This window comes from Pogona vitticeps, chromosome 5 (assembly GCF_051106095.1).
Source record: "Pogona vitticeps strain Pit_001003342236 chromosome 5, PviZW2.1, whole genome shotgun sequence".
Lineage (NCBI taxonomy): Eukaryota > Metazoa > Chordata > Lepidosauria > Squamata > Agamidae > Pogona > Pogona vitticeps.
In genome coordinates, this window is record NC_135787.1 from 132,190,210 (window position 1) to 132,209,721 (window position 19,512).

Here is a 19,512-nt window from a genome sequence, read left to right on the forward strand (position 1 = left end):
AGATATTAACAAACTGAAATGTGTCTGCAAGAAGGGAGCAAAAATGAGGAGGCGGAAGGCAAAGTCCAGTAAAGATTATGAGCATGCTGGGAATATTTAAGAAACGATTAGAGGAGAATATGGAAGTTATTGTGAAATACCGTATTTGAAGGGTTGCTTAATAGATAATGGAGAATTGTTTGCTGTTGCTCCAGAAGATGTAAGTTATTAGGTCTAAATTGCAAACAAGAGAATTTTTTGCCAAACATTAAGAAGAATTTTTGTGATATAACCCAGCAGTGCTCAACTTTTTTTGGACCGCGGACCAGCTGAGCCTCTGAGGAAGGCGGGGCACTGGCTCATGCGAGTGCTCTTGGGCGCATGCGCGAAGCAATGGGGGAGCATGCGTGTGCGCACCAGCACCAACTGAGTGCACTCCCACCCCTTTACGCATGCACAGGAGCGCTTGCACGCCTACCCGCCCACCCCTTTATGCAGGTGCTTGGGTGCATGCGTGAAGGGGTGGGGGAACGCTCGTGCTGTGGCACACGTGTGTGTGTGCAAAGCAGCTGTGGGGAGGGGAGTGCGTGAGGAGAGGGAGGTCTGTCTCCGCGGCCCAGTTCAGCTCAGGCCACAGGACGGCACCAGGCCATGGACTGGGGGTTGACAACCTCTGATATAATCAGCTCAGTTTTGGAACAAGATACCTTAGAAGCTGTTGGATGCTCTTTTTAAAATGATTTATAAAAGCCTGGATAGGCAGCCACAAGGGCTGCTTGTAGTGGCTTTTTCAATAGGGGATTGGGCTAAGTTAACTTTCAGGTTACCTTCATGATTTTTTGATGGTTCTGTGGGGCGCAAATGGACCACTGTGGCACCTGTGCTGCCGAGCTTCATATTCGTATCCCCCAGGATACGAATATGAAGCTCCCATGTCTAATTTTTCAGTTGTGTATCCCTAATGTTTAGAAGATGTTAGTGACTAGTTCTCTAATGTTAACTCTGGTTTACAAGCATGAAAAATATTACAGTACATGAAGTTTTAATTATACCTGGTTTTATCTTTATCCTTGGTCATCTTAATCCATGGGGGTGAATGGACTTGATGGAGTTTTCAAGAACATGTCAGTGCCTATGGGGAATGCTCTATCGTAAAACACTGAAATTCTCTTCAGTTACAGTAGGACCGTTGTATCTGCAGGGTCAGTACTTTGGTTTCAGTTATCCGCTGCCTGAAAATATAAAATAACTCTCCCTCCCGACATATACTTTAGTTATATGCCTGGATAAGCAATGTAGATAATGTATTATTTTCCTGTGTGTATTCTTAACATGCATTTATATTTATAATATATTTTTACTTTAAACAACTTCGTTATTTTTCCATATTTTTTAAAGTAAGGGTAATGTTTTACTTTATACATTCCTTGTTTTAAGAACATTAATATTTTAAGATATATATATCTGCTTACAACTTAAGTTTTGTATTTGAATGTCTGCAACTTCTCATAGTTGTAAGGCTGTGTGCATGGAAATCACACATGTAACTTTTACAAGTTTCAAGGATGAAAGTTTACAGAACATTTTGCAGACTTTATTATGTATTTTTTATGTCCTGTTGAAGAATTGCCGTCTCCATATTAAGTGGAATTATCTGGGGTGGTATGTTGGAAAGCATACCACCCCGAATTGATGCTTTTGAATTGTGTTGCTGGAAGAGGCACTTGAGAGTCCCCTAGACTGCAAGGAGAACAAATCTATCAATTCTAAAGGAAATCAACCCTGAGTGCTCACTGGAAGGACAGATCCTGAAGCTGAAGCTCCAATGCTTTGGCCATCTCATGAGAAGAGAAGACTCCCTGGAAAAGACCCTGATTTAGGAAAGTGTGAAGGCAGGAGGAGAAGGGGACAACAGAGGATGAGATGGTTGGACAGTGTCATCGAAGCTACCAACATGAATTTGACCCAATTCCAGGAGGCAGTGGAAGATAGGAGGGCCTGGCGTCACGGCGTCATGAAGAATCGGGCATGACTAAACAACTAAACAATAAATGCTGAAAAGAAATAACTATTCATAGAAGAAATAAATACTAAGAGATGCCTCCTTGGTACCAGGTCTTCTCCAAGGTTTTGTATGCTTTTCATATTTTACCTAAATCTGTCTGGCTATTATTGCAATCACTGCTTTTTACCCACTTTTGAGGGATATAGTAAACAGTTCTGTTTCATTTCAGTTTATTACTTTTCTTAGTGCTTGAAAAGACGCATCTTTTACCTTATCTGGTATATAAAATTCCTTCATTTGACTTGCCTTCCAACTGCTGTTTTTCCTTCAACAGTGGTACACCAACAAAGATCACAATATCTTATCAGATGACTTTTTATCAGCCTTGAGTAGAATCCCAGCGCTAGGACAGTGATTTATTTCTCTGCGTAACAATTCGTATTGCTCATTGTTTGGTTTCATTTTATTGTTAGCAGCTGACGTCTCAAGTATATTGCACTTTAAAATGTACAGTAAGAACATAGGAAAAACCCTGTTGGATCAATTCAGTTTTTTATCCTGTTTTGTACAGTAGCCAGTCAGATTCTACTTTGAACTCCATAGGCAGGATATGAAGGCAGTACTTTGACCACCTCCCCTCTCCCATGATTAATCAGTGGCCAGAAGGGTCCATTATTTTGCTATACTTGATTTAAAAATAATTACATGAGTTTCCATCACCACATAATGTAGCAGCAAAATACATACATACATGATAAGTTTCTGTGACGTCCTCCTTTCACGTCACAATGGTCACATCACTCTCTCATTCACACTTTACTTACTGCCACCAACCACACTTATTGATCTGACTCATCAGACAATGGTATGGATTTAAAAAATAAAAAGGATTGTTTATTGAGAAAACATAAATAATAGAAAATCACTGTGGAAACTAAATAAGGCAATCAATGTAATAAAGTATCCCCCTCAATCACTCTCTCATTCAGACCTACTCTAGCACAGTACCTGCCACACCCCCACCCACCCCCGGCAAAGCGCAGGTTTCAGAGGCTTCCCCAGTGCATTTCCACTGCCTGTTTACCTGCTGGGCAAGCCTGGGGAAGCTTCTAAGAGCAGGGCTGATCAGCTGTGAGGCGGGGAGGGGGAGGGGCTGGAGCGGAGAAGATGGCTCCCGGCTCTTTTCTGGGACAATCGCTTCCCCCCCTCATCGCAAACGGCCCGTTTTCGTACAGCTGATCGGCAGGCCTTTGCGAAGATCGCTGGCCCTGCTGATCAGCTGTGCAAAAATGGGGCGTTTGTGATGATGGGGGCGAAGCCTTCATCGCTATACGGATTCGTCGTTAAACGGAGCGCCCATTAAGCGAGGCACCACTGTAGTTGTGCAAGAAATTCCCACTACATCAAGATAGATTAGCCACTCTGGCAGTCATTGGAGCCTGGGAGGAAAAATGTTCAGCATCCACCACTTGTTAAATCAAGGAACATTTTGTTACCACTCATACACATTAAGCTGGGTCTGATGAAGAACTTTGTTAAGGCCATGGACAAAACATAAGCAGCTTTCAAATACCTCTGGGGAAAATTTCCATGGTTAAGTGAAGCTAAGATAAAGGAAGGTGTATTTGTTGGTCATTTGATTCGAGAACTTGATCATGCACTGCATGGTAAGGAAAATGGCATGGAAAGTCCATGTTAGTGGCAATAAGTTGTCTCAGAAACGACAAGGCAGACAGCTAGAGGTTGTTGGTGGAAAACCTCCTCAAGGCATACAAAAGTCTTGGTTGCAACATCTCACTAAAGATACATTTTTTTTGCACTCTCATCTAGATTTTTCCCCATGAAATTGCAGAGCAGTGAGCAACGAGCACAGGAGGGTGATTTCACCAGGACATTGCAGCAATGGAGAGATGCTATCAGGGCAAATGAAGCCCATCAGTGCTTGCAGACTAATGCTGGATATTGACAAGAGATATTCCATTTAATAAATACAAGAGACAAGCCAAGAAGTGCTGAGTAGATACTGAATAGGACTGAACTGTGGACATAATAGTTTTTTGCCTTTTGTTTCATAATAAATTTTATTTACATAACCCTTTAAATTTTTTTTGAAGGTTTACATAAATGGCAGATGAAATATCATGTAAGACAACCATAAACAGTGAAAAGACCTAGGTATATAATTTATAATTAAAACTCTATCTACACAATATAAAATGTAAAATGTAAAAATTTTAATATCTTGGAAACAGTAGCCAGTCAGTTGTTTTCATTGTCATATTTGAATTTAACACATCAAAATTCATAATAAATAGCACATTTTATCTTGGAAACAGACAACTTCTAAAAATTGTAGACCAGTGTAATCTGTCCACTTTTTGGGTGTAGTGCATAAGGCATGTTCGTTAATTTCCATGCTTTTTGATCCAATTCCGCTAATCTATTTTGGGTCCAATCTATTATTTGTGCAGGGTGTCTAATTATTGGAACTGCCCATGTTTTTATGGCTTTGATTGTATTTCCACCCTTTCATTTTGATTTTAAGATTTTCTGCAGTCTTTTGGTATACAGTATTCGCTTTCTGTCAGTTCTTTAACTTGTGTGTGCAGGATGTTATCTGCTTCTCGTATTCCAAAGTATTTTTAATTTTCATTGTTTGATAATGATTTTATAATATTGCCATTTTTAAACTACTCATCTAGTTTTTGGATCTTGGCATGGTGTATAGACAGAGCTGCACATTTGTCAATTCTAAATTTCATTTGAATGTCTTCACTAAATGTTCACCTGGTATTTAGCAGTGATTTTGTTTTCATGGAACTTTTTGCGTATAGTTTTAGTTCATCCACATATAACAAATGATTGATTGATTGATTTTTTATTTTTTTATTTTTGTATTGAATTTATACCCCACCCATCTAGTCAACTGACTACTCTGGGCGGCTAACAACATATAATATAACCAATTTAAAATATAAGAACAGAGTAACACATCAATAGACAGTACTCAAGATGAAAGAAAAAAAGTAAATCAAGTAGGGGCTGGAGGGAAGGCTTGACTAAACAGCCAGGTTTTCAATTGGCCTTTGAAAATACCCAGCGAAGGGGCCATACGGATCTCAGAGGGGAGGTTATTCCAAAGGCGAAGAGCCACTGCCGAGAAGGCCCGGTTTCTTGTTTTTTCCTTCCGGGCCTCCCTTGGTGTTAGGCTCCTCAACCTCACCTGCTGGCTAGATAGAGTGATACAAGTAGATTTAGTTGGGAGAAGACGTTCCGCCAGATGTCGAGGCCCTAAACCGTTTAGCGCTTTATAGGTAAGCATTAGAACTTTGAAATCAACGCGGAACAGAACAGCCAGCCAGTGTAAGGCGACCAGAGTGGGAATTATATGTTGATGTTTCCTTACCCCACTAAGAAGTCTGGCCGCCGCATTCTGCACTATTTGGAGTTTCCACATCATTCTCAAAGGTAGCCCCATGTATAGAGCATTACAGTGGTCTATGCACTCAAGATTACGAGTGCATGGACCAGAGTGGTGAGCAACCCAACATCTAGATAGGGACGTAGCTGGGCAATCCGCCAAAGATTGAAATAGATGGTGCGGGCCACAGAGGCCACCTGGGATTCCATGGTAAGCACCTGGTCCAGAAGGATCCTCAAGCTGCGAACCTTTGCGGTGAGAGTCACCCCCCCAAAAGAGAGGGAGTTTCCCAAACTGCTGATGGTAGGTCCGCCCACCCTCAGGACCTCCGTCTTGTCTGGGTTCAGCCTCAGCCCATTTTCCTGCATCCATTGCAGTACAGACCCCAAACAGCGCTGCAGGGACAGAACAGCATCCACTGTAGTTGGAAAAAAGGAGATGTAGAGCTGCGTGTCATCTGCATATTGATAGCACACCGCTCCACCCTCCCTGATGACCTCACCCAGCGGCTTCTTATAGATGTTAAAGAGCATTGGGGAGAGAGTCGAGCCCTGCAGAACTCCACAATTGAGGCTCCACGGGACCGACACACTCTCCCCAAGCTGAACTCTCTGAGGACGCTCCCCCAGGAAGGGAGCCAGGCCAATGCCAGGCCACCCATTCCCAACTCTGAGATCCTCCTCAGGAGTATACCGTGGTCAATGGTATCAAAGGTGGTTGAGATATCGAGGAGGACCAACAGGGACGTTTTTCCCATCGGCCTCCCTCAAGAGGTCATCTAACAGGGTGACCAATGCCATTTCTGTACCATGGCGCGGCCTGAAGCCCGACTGGAACGGATCCAGGGCATTTGTTTCCTCCAAGCACGCCTGAAGCTTATTGGCCACCACCCTCTCAACCACTTTGCTAATGAAAGAAACATTGGCGACGGGCCTGTAATTGCCAATATTGTCCACCGCCACATTGAGTTTCTTTGTAATGGGCCTAATGAGCATCTCCTTGAGGGCAGAGGAAACCCTGCCTTCCCGAAAAGACCCATTAATTATCCCTGTGGCACTTTCAGTTGTTGTGGGCCTGGCTGCTTTGATTAACCAGGCCGGCAAGGATCAAGAGAGGAGGTGGTGGCCCGACAGTGAACCAGCACCTTGTCCACAATGTCTGGCGTCACAGGCTGAAAGTGATCAAAACTCACCTGGGCAAGGTGGAGCACTGGACATCTCTGCTCCATCCACTGTCGCCAAAAAAGGAGAAAGCTCCTGACGGATGGCCTCCACTTTAGATTTAAAAATCCTGCTTGTTCTGAAATATAGTAGTCCAAAACAGTTTTATTTAAAATTATGGACGTGCGGATTAGTGAGATGCTAAACAGCAGTGGTGACAAAGAGTTGTTGTTAAATTTAAGATTAACTTATTTCTTCTTCACTCCAAATTTGAAGACCCTTCATGAGAAATTTTAAATAAATATTTGATGCACTTAGGTTTTAAATCTTTAGTCAAGTCTTGATGATCCATGGCAACAGCAGATATTGAAAGGGGGGCCATGGTAAAGAAAAGGTTAAGAACTGCTGATCTAAAAGTGTGCTTTTTCTTCCAAGACCATATTACTATGCGTCCCAACATTGTTCCATGCCTATAGCATGATTGTTGAATTAATCTCACACCTATTTTCTCTAGGTGAAATATCTACAGTCTTTTTACCAGACAGGCAATCATGTCTCTATGAGCAATAGGTGAAAATTCTGTTGCTTAGCATAGTAAGTGACAACCAGAGTAAGTCACCAAATCAGTGGAAGTAATAGACCAGTTGAGTCACCAAATTCCTACTGATTCAATGGGCTTACTCTAGTTTCCACTTACAGTGCTAAGCAACATAATTTCAAGTATGATATCTATCACGAAATCCACCTCTGTATCTACTGAATCTTTCATTATACAAGACCATGGGATAACAACATGTTCTCCATATAAATTCATCAAAAAAAATCAGCCCCTTTTTAGGCATTCTTCCCATTAGATGTCTATCCTGTACTGAGATTCTCAACCTTTATCACTAGATAGATAGATAGATAGATAGATAGATAGATAGATAGATAGATAGATAGATAGATAGATAGATAGATAGATAGATAGATAGATAGATAGATAGATAGATAGATAGATAGATAGAGTACAGCCAAATTAAGTTTTAAGGCAGAGGTAAATTTGAACTGGTGTAATCTCATTCACATTGAGATCTCATGCTTTTAATTGGTGAATTGTTACTCTGAAGTGTCATAAAGCTATCATGGTCATACCATGCTTATTTCACTTCTCCATAAATTTTTATTTAGTTTGTTTCTTGCTTGCAATATTTCCTGTTTGGTGAACAGTAGTAGGTTGTGACCTATCCTAATTTTGTATAGATAAACAAGGAATGAAAAATGAAGAAGCCAATTTGCAAAGAGTTTTGGGGAAAAAAATATAGCCATCGAATATGTGCTTCTGTGGGTCCCTCTAGTGGTGCGTAATAAGAATAGCACAGCTCTTAAAAGAAACCTGTCTTCAAGCAGAATTGCTCTATCTAGTATTCATTATAAATCAGAAAATTGTTTATGGTGAAATTTTATTTATTTATTTATTTTATTTTATTTTATTTTATTTTATTTTATATCCTGCCTATCTAGCCGGTTAATACCACTCTGGGCGGAAATTCAACAAGTAAATCTGATGTACGCTATATTTTCCTTTGAATTGTAGGGTTTTTATGACTTTCTGTTCAATTCCGTTGTATGGTTATGATAGCATTTGTTTGAAAGGTTGACTGATTAATTGCATCAATTGTAGCATTTTTAAAAAGCTCTAGAATATGTGATGTTGCAGTTTAGATTTTCCACAACATGACAATTCTTGTAGATCGAGGTGTGATGAATAAGGGGCAAGAATGAGTGCTAGATTGTTCAGTGTTTTATTATTAACTAAGTGCTGCTGATTCTCTGGACATGGTAAAAAGTACATTAATCAAAATCAGACTGTATGTTTTTTCCTACTGAGAATGCTATCTGTTTTTATTGATTCTTCCTTAGGAAAAAAATGACTCCATTAATGTATGCAGCCCGTGAAGGCCATCCTCAAGTTGTTGCTCTTCTTGCTGCTCATGGATCAGAAATAAATGTCCAAGATGAAACTGGTTACACTGTAAGCTTCTTGTATAATAATTTGCTCCTTTGCTCTTTTCTGCACATACAGTGGTGCCTCACATTACGACATTAATTTGTTCCAGCGAAATCATAGCGAAAATAAAAAGCCCATTGAAACGCATTGAAACCCCTTCAATGCGTTCCAATGGGCTATAAACTCACCGTCCAGCGAAGATCCTCCATAGGGTGGCCATTTTCGGTGGCTGTCTTGCAAGGAATCCGTCCCAGAAAACAGCGGGAAGCCATTTTATTTACCTGGCGGCCATTTTGAAACCACCGATTAGCTGTAGGAAAATCGTCGTTTTGCGAAGAATCGGTTCCCGAAGCAGGGAACCGATCATCGCAAAGCGAAAAACCCCTATTCAGACCATCGTTTTGCGATTGCAAAAGCGATCGTAAAAACGTAATGCGGTTTCGTTGTAATGCAGGGCAATCGTAGAGCGGGGCACAACTGTATTCTAAGAATCACAAGGCAGGCTTCAGACACCTCCAAGATTTACATTGAACTACTAACATGTCTTACTGTGCAAAAAAAGGATTCCTTTTCACTACTGCCCATTAGCTTTTGGATGAGGGCTGAGGGAACTGGTTCTTGCCCATTTTTTGCTGCTGTCTGTTAAATATAAAAATGAGTACATATCACAATTCCTGACTTTGTATTAAAAGAATTTGTATGTAGCCAAGGTCAAGGAAAGGAGATTAATGGCCTTTCAGAATAGTATTGGATTTGCCATCAGTGACTATAATGTGAGTTGGAAGTCAGTGGCCACCACCTTCTTTAGGCTGCACAGATAGAAATGCTTTTCTGCCTCCACAGCCAATTTCCCACATTTTTCTCTCTCCGTCCCTCCCTCCCTCCCTCTCTTCCCCCCTCCCTGTGTGTGTTTTAAGGCTTGGGCAGAGAACAATTTTAAACTGAGATTTAACAAGCTGTAAGCACAATTTGCAAGCAAAGAGCATTCATTCAGTAGTAACATACCTGCTGAAATTACTTTTCAATTTGAATTGTGAAGGGTTTATTGCTAAAACAGGTAATAAATCATTGCAGGCATTAACATGGGCAGCACGGCATGGACATAAAAAAGTAATCTTCAAGTTGCTTGAACTGGGGGCTGATAAATCAATACAAACAAAAGATGGACAAACACCAGGAGACATTGCAAAGAACAACAAGCATTCAGAGGTATTGGTAGACGTGGAATGTCAAGACTTGGGCTGAAATGTTTATATTCTCCTAGTTTGCTTAACTTTCCATGTACCTTAAGATACTTTCTAAACACTAGATATGGTGATCATTTGTACTGAAAGTTGTGTGTTATGACTACAGAAGTCTTGTCTGTAGAATAAAATGCTTATAACTGTCTTTTGTCCTCCATATTCTGTTGGTATTCTTAGGAATAATTTATCAAACTATATATCTTCATTGCTACCTATTGCAGTGTATATATAGACATTGAATAATGCTTCTGCCAGTGAAAATTTCTATTGAAATAATTAGTTATAGTACTGTAAATCTGAATCAGTGACTACAATCTGCACAGAGGATGAAAAACTGAAAGCAAATGTATTTTAAAGCTTCCTTTAAACTCCTTAACAACTAGGTAAGCCTGTTTCTGCCAGTCAGTCCAAGGTGTGACAGCCAGTAGAAGTCTGTCAATCTCCAATGCATTATTTGGTTTATTTGTGAAATAGCTAAGCAGAAGGAAGTTTGGAAATAGCGACTTGCTTTTAAAATAAAAATGTCTAAACACAATAGCAAACTATACATTTCAAGATCCTAAGAATAAGTCACAACATATATTTCAGAAGGAGGCTCTAACAATGAGGCTCCCCTGCCTCTGAGGCAGGAGCAATCATCAGGGACTAAATAAACAATACTGTACTATTTCTGTGGGGGCCTGGTCAGTTTCCTGATAAGGAAATTCAGGCTGATCCCTCAGTAACCTTTGATGGGCCTCAGGCAGGTTAATTTCTGCAGTTTCTGTCTGAGCAAATTGAAGGGTAAAGGTCAGCTTTGAAATATTCATAGATGTAAATTTTAGAGCCTCCAGCAGTCATGCCTAAGTATGCTCTGTGTTCAGAGAATTTCAGTGAAGGGGACATGGAGGGATGTTTTTGAGAGTTTAGGGCACAATCTGTTTAAAATGGATTGTACAGGCCAAAAAAAGAGCCCTCTCTCAACCTGTTAAACTACATGGCTTATTGATAAAGCTGGAGGGAATTAAATTCTTGGTGGTGGTTAAAATTCCATATGTCTCTTTGCCTGGTATGCTGTACATTTAAGAGGCAGTGACCAGAATTCTGCTGTATATTTTTGCTGGCATGATGCCATCAACGTAATGTCCAGTGGTGAACTGCTGCAACTTGATGTGTGATAGTTTATGTCTACACCGACTTCTTAACTTGTAGGAAGTTGCCAGTGAAAGTTACACCACCCAGGTGGGTGTGACCAATAGGATTCTGGTCATTGTAAATATATACTCTTAAATTAAATATTCTTAAGCTCTGAATAAAAAGACATTTTTAAAGGGTACATATTCTAGTAAAAACTTTTGTGCTTGGGTTTAGAGGGCACAGTTCAGTAATATAAATGAGTTATAGTTGAAAATGCTATTGGATATACCTATTTTTTCTAGTTGAAATAAGTACAATTTTAAATTATTCTCATAGCTTTTTAGCTTACTTTCTTTGACGGCAAATCCTTTTCAAGGAAGGTTCCAGTATCTACATAAAGATAAGGCTCTTCCTGGTCTTTTGAATGCTGTGCCTCATGCAGTGAAAAACCACAAAAACAGGTAATGAAATTGAGTATCAGTTCAAACTCAAAAAGATGATACACTTGTTTTTTCTCTCAGATAATGCAATTCTCGTTTTCTCTAGCCAACATCATCAGTTTGAGCTAGAAATTAGGGGAGTTGTAGTCCAGCATAGTTGAAGGATGCCAGATTAGGGAAGACTGTATTTCAGTATAAAAGGCTTCTCCACTGTATATACAGGTTTAAAGAGTGCAACTAACTCTAAGTGACCCCAGGCATTCAAGAGAGGAGCCCCCCACCCCCACGCCAAGGGCCCCTAGAGCTTTCAAGGGAGAACCACAGACACAAAATTTCTTAGGGAGAGTAAGGCCACATCCCTGTTGGTTACAGGAGCAGTATCTGTGGCTTAGCATTGGGAATATATCCAGAACATTAGGAGGCCCAAATGTCAGCCGAGTGATGCCAGCAGTACCTAGCCTCCAGCTGAGTTTAACCCAGGAGTGGCCATCCAAGTATGCCTCCCTGTCCCTTGAGGGTGAGCCTGGACCGCCAACTACTGAGCAAAACCTGACCACACCTCCCCCCTCCACCCACTTAACAGAATTCCCACAAATAGTGTGTAGGTAGGTTTACACCTTCCGTATCCACTCCTGGATGCAACTCAGTGTCCCACCACCACCAAATTGTGACAAAAAATCATTAATATGAAAATGAAAATTTTAAACTTCATTTTAAAAAAAGCCCTACTAACTGCAGCAAACAAGCAAAACCCCAGCATGCAGACTCTGACAGTGCACATGGGAAGTCCCAGAACAATAGAAGCGTCTATAGTACAAACTGGCTTCTGTTTAACTAAAAGGCAGGTACAGTGGGGTCTCTACTTAAGAACTTAATCCGTATTGGAAGGTGGTTCTCAAGTTGAAAAGTTCTTATGTTGAATCTGCATTTCCCATAGGAATGCATTGAAAACCATTTAATCCGTATCTGCTCTTTTCCGTCCATAGAAACTACAGTGGAACCTCTACTTAAGAACTTAATCGGTTTTGGAATGGTGTTCTTAAGTTGAAACATTCTTAAGTTGAAGCAAAATTTTCCATAGGAATGGACTGAAAACCAATTAATCCGTTCTGGCTGTTTTTTTGTTATGTAGAGGTGCGTTCGTACATTGAAGCATTAGTTCCGATAGGAACTAATGCAAAGCTGGTTAATACGTACTCTACCACTAGGGAGAGAATTTTTTTTAACCTAAGATGACCTAAGGTTAAAAAAAGAGCAGGAAAGGTTTTTTTCCTGTTCTTATCTTGAATTTCTGTTCTCAAGTAGAAGCAAAATTTAGCAAATGGAGTTGTTCTTAAGTTGGATTTTTCTTAAGTAGGGACATTCTTAAGTAGAGACCCCACTGTATACCAAGGTAAAGCCTGTTTTGGTCAAACTGCCCTGTGTCTGCCGTCCTCGCTTTGCCAGCCATTGGCTAGAAGAATGGCATAGCAGTGTACCTCCCAGTGTTCCCAGTCCCATGTCAGAACACTAACAAGGCTGCCATGCTGCTCATCAGCCAGCTACATGACATGATCATTCCGGATCATTGCAATCAAGCACCACATGAGGTTCAGGTAAATCTGAGCCATAGCATTTTGCCTACACAAGAAATGTTCTTAGGTCTGGGACTAACACGGTAATGCAGTTTTATTGTAATTCTCTTTTCAATATTTAAAATATCTTGGTTAAGATACTTGTTCCTGCTGCAGCCTTTTAGCATGATCAATCTGAGCTTTTAATGCCTATATAGGAGGAAACGTTTCTTGGCATTCAGAGGCATGTACTGCATTGCAAACATGCATAATTGTCATTTGTCAGCAGGTGCAGAATTACTGCAGAATTTTTGGACTCTATTTTCCTAGAAATTGTTGCTTTGACAGACACAAAGAAAAAAGTGTGTCTGAGCCTTTTAAAATTTCTGATACAATTTAAAAAATTGATCCTGTGTGCTCAAAGTGATAATATAAACAACTTTTTGTGCAATTTTTAAAATTTCTGATACAATTAAAAATTTTGATCCTGTATGCTCAAAGTGATAATATAAACAACTTTTTGTGCAGATAGGATATTCTGCTATAAGAAGTTACTGACCCATTGGTGTTTATGTCCCCACTGGAAGAGATAAAAGCTATTTGCCTCTTTGGATTTTCATACCAAAACAGGATCTGGGTTGTCCACTTCTCTGTATGACGGGTCTGAGGACTGTAGGTAAAGAATTTTTTGATTATGAGGTGGTTTTAACAAGATAATCACCCCACTGATTAAAGAAAAAATAGACTTGAGTTTCTTGATGGAGACTCTAAGATCACTTATCAAATAGCCAGATCTGGAATGGCCTCGGAAATTCCATGGTAACTAGATATTAGATTTTAAATTGTGTTTTAAATGCCAATTATTTTTTTTTACGAAGTAGCTGAAATTTTGAAATGTTATGGTTGCTAGATACTAGATTTTAATGGTCTTTTAATGACAAATGTTTTTATAAGGTGTTTCAATTTTGGAAACTGTAAATGTCTATGTTTTTCCCCTGTGTGATTGATCTAAGGACTGTAACAATAAACTGTATTCTGTATTCATACCAAAACAGAACGTTGATATCAAAAACCTGAATGCCTGTATAATTATGCAATAGTGTATCTTGCTTTGAAGTATTTACTTTTTATTCTTATTACAAAGATTTGATTTACACCTATCTTCTAATTGCTTGAATTTTTATAATAATACAGTCTATTTGTTTATGTAGTTCTTACACAGCTTTTGGTGACATGGAACTGTTTTTACATGGTCTTGGGCTGGAACACATAACAGAAATACTAAAGGTGAGGGTTCTTTACTGAAAATGTAAATGTATAACTATGTGTTTTTATTTAACATAGTTACTTCATAACATTGATGCTAGAATTTATTATTCAAATTGCATTTTAATAAATTAGGAGATTGATTCTCATACATCAGAATGCAGCACTGTAAGTATCTAGAGTAATTTTTCACTGTAGAATCCACACAAAGCTAGACCTACAATGTAAGGTTTCTATGCATTTGCCGTATTGGGTGCTTTTTTTCTCAATATAATGTTTTGTGGCAAAAAAGTTATCCCACATTTGCTTGATTATAATGTTTGCTTGATTATGATGCAGAAAAGATGGTTTGAGTGTTTGGATGAGAGACATTTCTTTTCCCTGCCCACACAGGGAAAAATTGGAAATAATTGAAACTTTAAGGTCTGCTGCTGTAAGGTCTGCTGCTTGAACTAAGGTTGCAACTGGCCCTGTTCATGAAAGGGACTATTGCAATTAGTTGCTTTATAGGTGGGGAAAGAAGAGCTAAAGATTTCAGGGGAGAAGGAGAATAAATCTCTGGCTTTGCCATTAACAGAGAGCATAGTGTTTGTATACAGTGGGCTCTTGACTTGAGAACTTAATCCGTATTGGAAGGGGGTTCTCAAGTCAAAAAGTCTGTAAGTCAAGTCTCCATTGACCTACAGTGCATTGAAAAGTGATTAATCCTGTAACAAGCCATTTTTGTTCCATTTTGGTTTTTTTCTGGTCTGTAAGTCAATTCTCAGGCTGCAAGTCAAACCTAAATTTTGCGGCCAGAGAAGTCTGTAACTCAAAAAGTCTGTAAGTCAAGCCGTCTGTAAGTCAAGGGTCCACTGTATAGGTAAAGGTTCCCCTTGACAAATGTCCAGTCGTGTCTGACTCTAGGGGGCAGTGCTCATCCCTGTTTCCAAGCCGTATAGCCAGTGTTTGTCCATAGACAGTTTCCATGGCCACATGGCCAGCGCGACTAGACATGGAACGTTGTTACCTTCCCACCAAGGTGGTACCTAATCTGCTCACATCTTCCTTCTTCCTGAGCGTTTGGATTACATCCAGTTTTCTCTTTTCTAGTCTCTGGCATCTTCATCTCTCTCAAGAGATCTTGTAGCTGTATTGTTGTTGTTACAGTCTTGGGTCTCTGTCCATGCCAGACAATTAGTTTAAAGACAAATACCCAGGCCTATCTCACTTTTTGGTTCCAAAGTGTTTCTGTGAACAGTCCCCATTCTTTACGTTGCTGGATTGTCTCCACAGCCAAATCCTGATAGACCTTTGTCTTTTCACTTTGGTATGACAGATCCTCCACTTTGTTTAATGCACAATGTAGAGCCACTTTCGCTGTATAGAAGGCAAACCTGATGATTATGTCTCTCGGTTGTTGTTGTTGTTGTTGTTTATATCCCACGTGATGAACTTGTTTCAAAGTATTCTCTGTAATTTGCGGGCCGGGGCAGAAATCCTTGATCCATTTTAAAACTATACTTTTTAAGTCCTCTGTCATCTCCCCCTCTTTAAAAGATCTTAAATGTAGATTTTATTTATGATCACAATGCTTCTGGTATTGATCTTACCTCTTAATAGTTTTAATTCCTTTTCGACAGTGTTAGTCTTTGTTGGTTTTGCACCAGTTCAAAAGCTTCATTAGCAGTCTTTTCTATCTTTTCAGTACTGACTTTCAGCTGTGCTAATGCTTCCTTCAGTGACACTATAACAGTTTTCATGTCTGTTTGTAGGTCTTTCCTTAATTGTTTTAAGAGCTGTTTCATTTTGGTCTGCTCGTTAGCCGATTTCTTTGCCCTTTCCTTTTCATCTTACCGGTTCTTTCACTGCCAGTATCTTCAGACGAAGAATCGGCTTGCTCCTCATCTTCTGAGGAACTATTTGGTTTGTTTTCTTGAGCCATCGTCTTTGATTTCCCTATATCTATATTTATTTATAATTATTCTCCACTAATTGCCAGTTTGCACATTTAATTAGTTTATAATAGGCAGACTTAGAGCGGAACTAGTCTTTCATGCTGCCATCTTCCATGGCAGCAGACCACACTCCCCAGCATTTTTTCTTCTCCAGCAAGAAGTAGCAGCTTTCACAAATCTGTTCATCACTTAGAGATCTCCCCTTCTCAACCCAAAAATCATGACATCTGACAACCACGGGGTACACCTATTAATTTTTGTAACACTTGTCAGAGTGTCACTGATGTCATCTTGATACTTTCCATTGTCTAGATAAACTGCGCAATTGAGGTCCAACAGTTGCTCCCTTGATAATTTTATCACCCCACCTGTCCTTTTTTTTTTCTATTTTGAAAAAAAGTAAAGCATTCTTTGAATATTAAGTTTGTGTTGTATGTATCCCTTCTAATTGTACTCAGTATTTTATAGACTGGTTGATATGTGTGACACCATCTGAGAGGAAAATAACCAAAGATTTTAAAAATTGTTTTTGAAATAATAATTCTGTTTTATACAGGAAAGGGAGATAGCTTTAAGACAACTTCTGACTATGAGAAAAGAAGACTTCATACAGGTTACCTTAATCTTACTGTTTCTTAATTTTAATTTCATACTACATTTTTAATATCTATGTACATTTTGACAGTGAACAAAATAAGTATGGTGAATTTCAGATGCCTTTAATTCCCAGTAATCCCCTTGTTACAGGATGTTCCTATGCTGTCAGAGATATTGCTGTGTGTTTGGAAATTAATTCATGAACAATTTTATATTGGCAAGGTTTTGAAATTATTATAAAATAGAAAATATTGAGAATAATAATTGAATTATTAACATTGTCATGTGTCTTTTCATGTGAAGTCATAAGGAAGATGTAGACATTGATTGGTGTGAAAGTGTGGCTTCAAGAGCTGTTAGAACTTTACTTCCTCCATGGGTTTTATTATGGTATCTGCCCATTAGATGTAATTTTCAGATCGGGAGTGTGTACTTGAAATGCAAGATGCAAGAAATAGCATGTTTATATTGTACTCTTGTGCATATTTTCCTTGCTTTCATGTGACATTGCGAAACAGGATATTGTAGAATCTAAAATTTAATTTAAAGATTTTTATTACCTTTGCTCAGTAAATTGGGTATCTGGTTGTGGTGCCATAGGTTGGGAGTTCAGTTCCCCTCAGTGTATCCCAGAAGACAGACTTCTGGGTGTCCCCAGAAGAAGGGAATGATAAACCACTTCTGAGTACTCTCTACCTAGAAAACCCTAAAAAGGGTCATTCTAAATCAGAATTGACTTGATGGTAGAATTCTTATTATTAAAGATATAGTTGAACCACAAGAGCATGATGTTTCAAAGAGCACGACATTTCTGTAGTTGTTCTTCATGCTACCATTTAAAATCTTCTTCAGTTTTCTCTTTAGAAATTAATTATGCTTCAACCCAGGCTTGAAATCATTCAAGTAGCTACAAACAGTAAAACAGGAGAGATATTTTTGCCTACCTGTATAGCAGAATTAAGATAGTGTATTAAAGATAATGAATGCTCATCTCTAAAGCCTCCAACTTGCCTTTTCCATGATTACCTTTGTGAGTTTGATGTTAAAATGTAGTATTTATATTGTTGATAAATATAGCATTTATATTTTGTAAGTTCTAATTTATTCTAAATCCTGTTAGAAAGGGATTTTAATTATCTGCTCCTTTAGATTGGGATTGAGAACACCAGAGATCAACAAAAAATCTTAGATGCTGTTAAAGAACTTCAAGTACATGAAGTAGAGCTGGGAGAATTGCCTAAAGTTGTAAATGTGGAATTCAGGTAAAATACCAGTTTTGAAAGAAACATGGACAAAATACTAATTAGCTGGAATTATTGTGAAAGAATAATCAACAGATGTTGAATCAAGACTTGAAAAGAGGATCCAGTTGTGTAAAATTGAACTAATTATTTCATATTGGACCTCATGTTGGTCCTTATGGAGTGAAAGGATTAACCAATAGGTTCTGTGGCTGCCCTGGGGGCGTATTAATGCAGTGGTCCTCAGCCTTGGGTAGCCCAGGTGTTCTTGGACTGTGACTCCCAGAAACCCCACCCAGCACAACTCGTGGTGAAGGCTTCTGGGAATTGCTGTCCAAGAACACCTGGGTTAACCAAGGTTGGGAAATGCTGCCTTAATGTGTTTACATTCTTTGGGAAGGCTTCTTCTATGTTCCTATGTTTCAAAATAAGAATGTGTTTCCAACATAGAAATATATATTCATAGAAAGAAATGAGTGTGTAAGTCACTTGCTATATTTAGGTATCTGTATCCTGTGAAGTCACCATAGCTTGAAATTAGAGATACTGCTTTACAAGAGGAGGGCTGCAGATGAGGGTGGAAACTAAGAATGGCCTTTTCTGATTTTCTGGACTACAAATACCATAACTCTCCATTCTGGGAATCTGCCTATTGTTACAGGCACTTCACAAAAATCTCAGTATGATATACCTGGGAGAAAGGCCTACATTAAAAAGCTTTGTGGCTTAGCTAGGCCAAGTTCAACCCAATGTTCCTGTTCCTGCCCCAGTGCTAGCTGGGAGCTTGCTTTCTGAGAAGGAAGCTTGGGCAGAGCTCAGCCTGGCTGAGCCTCAAAGTCTTCCAATGCAAGCCTTTCTCCTAGGTCAGTGGTTCTTAACCTTTTCTTTATCATGGGCCCCCTTTAAATATCTTTCGTTGCCACGGACCACCAAGACTTAACTCAAGATTTAAAACCCTGAAGTGCATCAAATATTTAAATATGATCATCTTGATTTAATCCCATTTATTTCAATAGATTTCCCTCCCCACAAGTTTGATTTTGTTAATTTGCTATCAGTTATTCTGTGTTTCCTTTACTTTCTTGGTTTTTATTCATTCTATTTTAACTTCAAAAGATCATAACATTTCTTCAAGCCTTCGTGGGGGCCCCTATGAGGACACTGACACCCTGAGGGTGAGCAGGCCACAGATTAAGAATGTGTGTCCTAGGTGTATCACATCCATGTATCTATAAGGTGCCTGCAAGGTATGCAGGACTCCCAAGAATGAAGAATTATGGCATTTGTAGTCCAGAAAATCTAAAAATACCATTCCTAGTGGGAATATCTTATCATAAAAAATAAAAACCTTTGAAGAATCCTCCACAAAAAGCACGTCAGTTAGTCCTCAGTTTCTTCCACTTTTTTGTCTCCTTGTTTTGTAAATACCTATCTCGGGGCACAGTTCTAACTAACAAAGATGACTAAGATTGTGCTAAATCCAAATTCCTTTCAGCCCAATGATGTTGGAAATCACTTAGGACTGCTCTGGCCTTGTTTTGTGCTGGCATGGAACTGTGAATC

The 19,512-nt window shown here is 39.3% G+C and overlaps 1 protein-coding gene across 1 annotated transcript in view; it reads left to right on the plus strand.

Annotated features, from left to right (window-relative positions):
- ASZ1 (ankyrin repeat, SAM and basic leucine zipper domain containing 1) overlaps positions 1 to 19,512 on the plus strand; it is a 47,448-nt gene that overhangs the window by 24,330 nt on the left and 3,606 nt on the right. The window contains exons 5-10 of the mRNA XM_020789679.3: positions 8,468 to 8,579; positions 9,630 to 9,764; positions 11,252 to 11,376; positions 14,120 to 14,195; positions 16,668 to 16,724; positions 17,858 to 17,970. Of these exons, the coding sequence (XP_020645338.3) occupies positions 8,468 to 8,579; positions 9,630 to 9,764; positions 11,252 to 11,376; positions 14,120 to 14,195; positions 16,668 to 16,724; positions 17,858 to 17,970 (618 nt within the window). The remainder of the gene's footprint in view (positions 1 to 8,467; positions 8,580 to 9,629; positions 9,765 to 11,251; positions 11,377 to 14,119; positions 14,196 to 16,667; positions 16,725 to 17,857; positions 17,971 to 19,512) is intronic.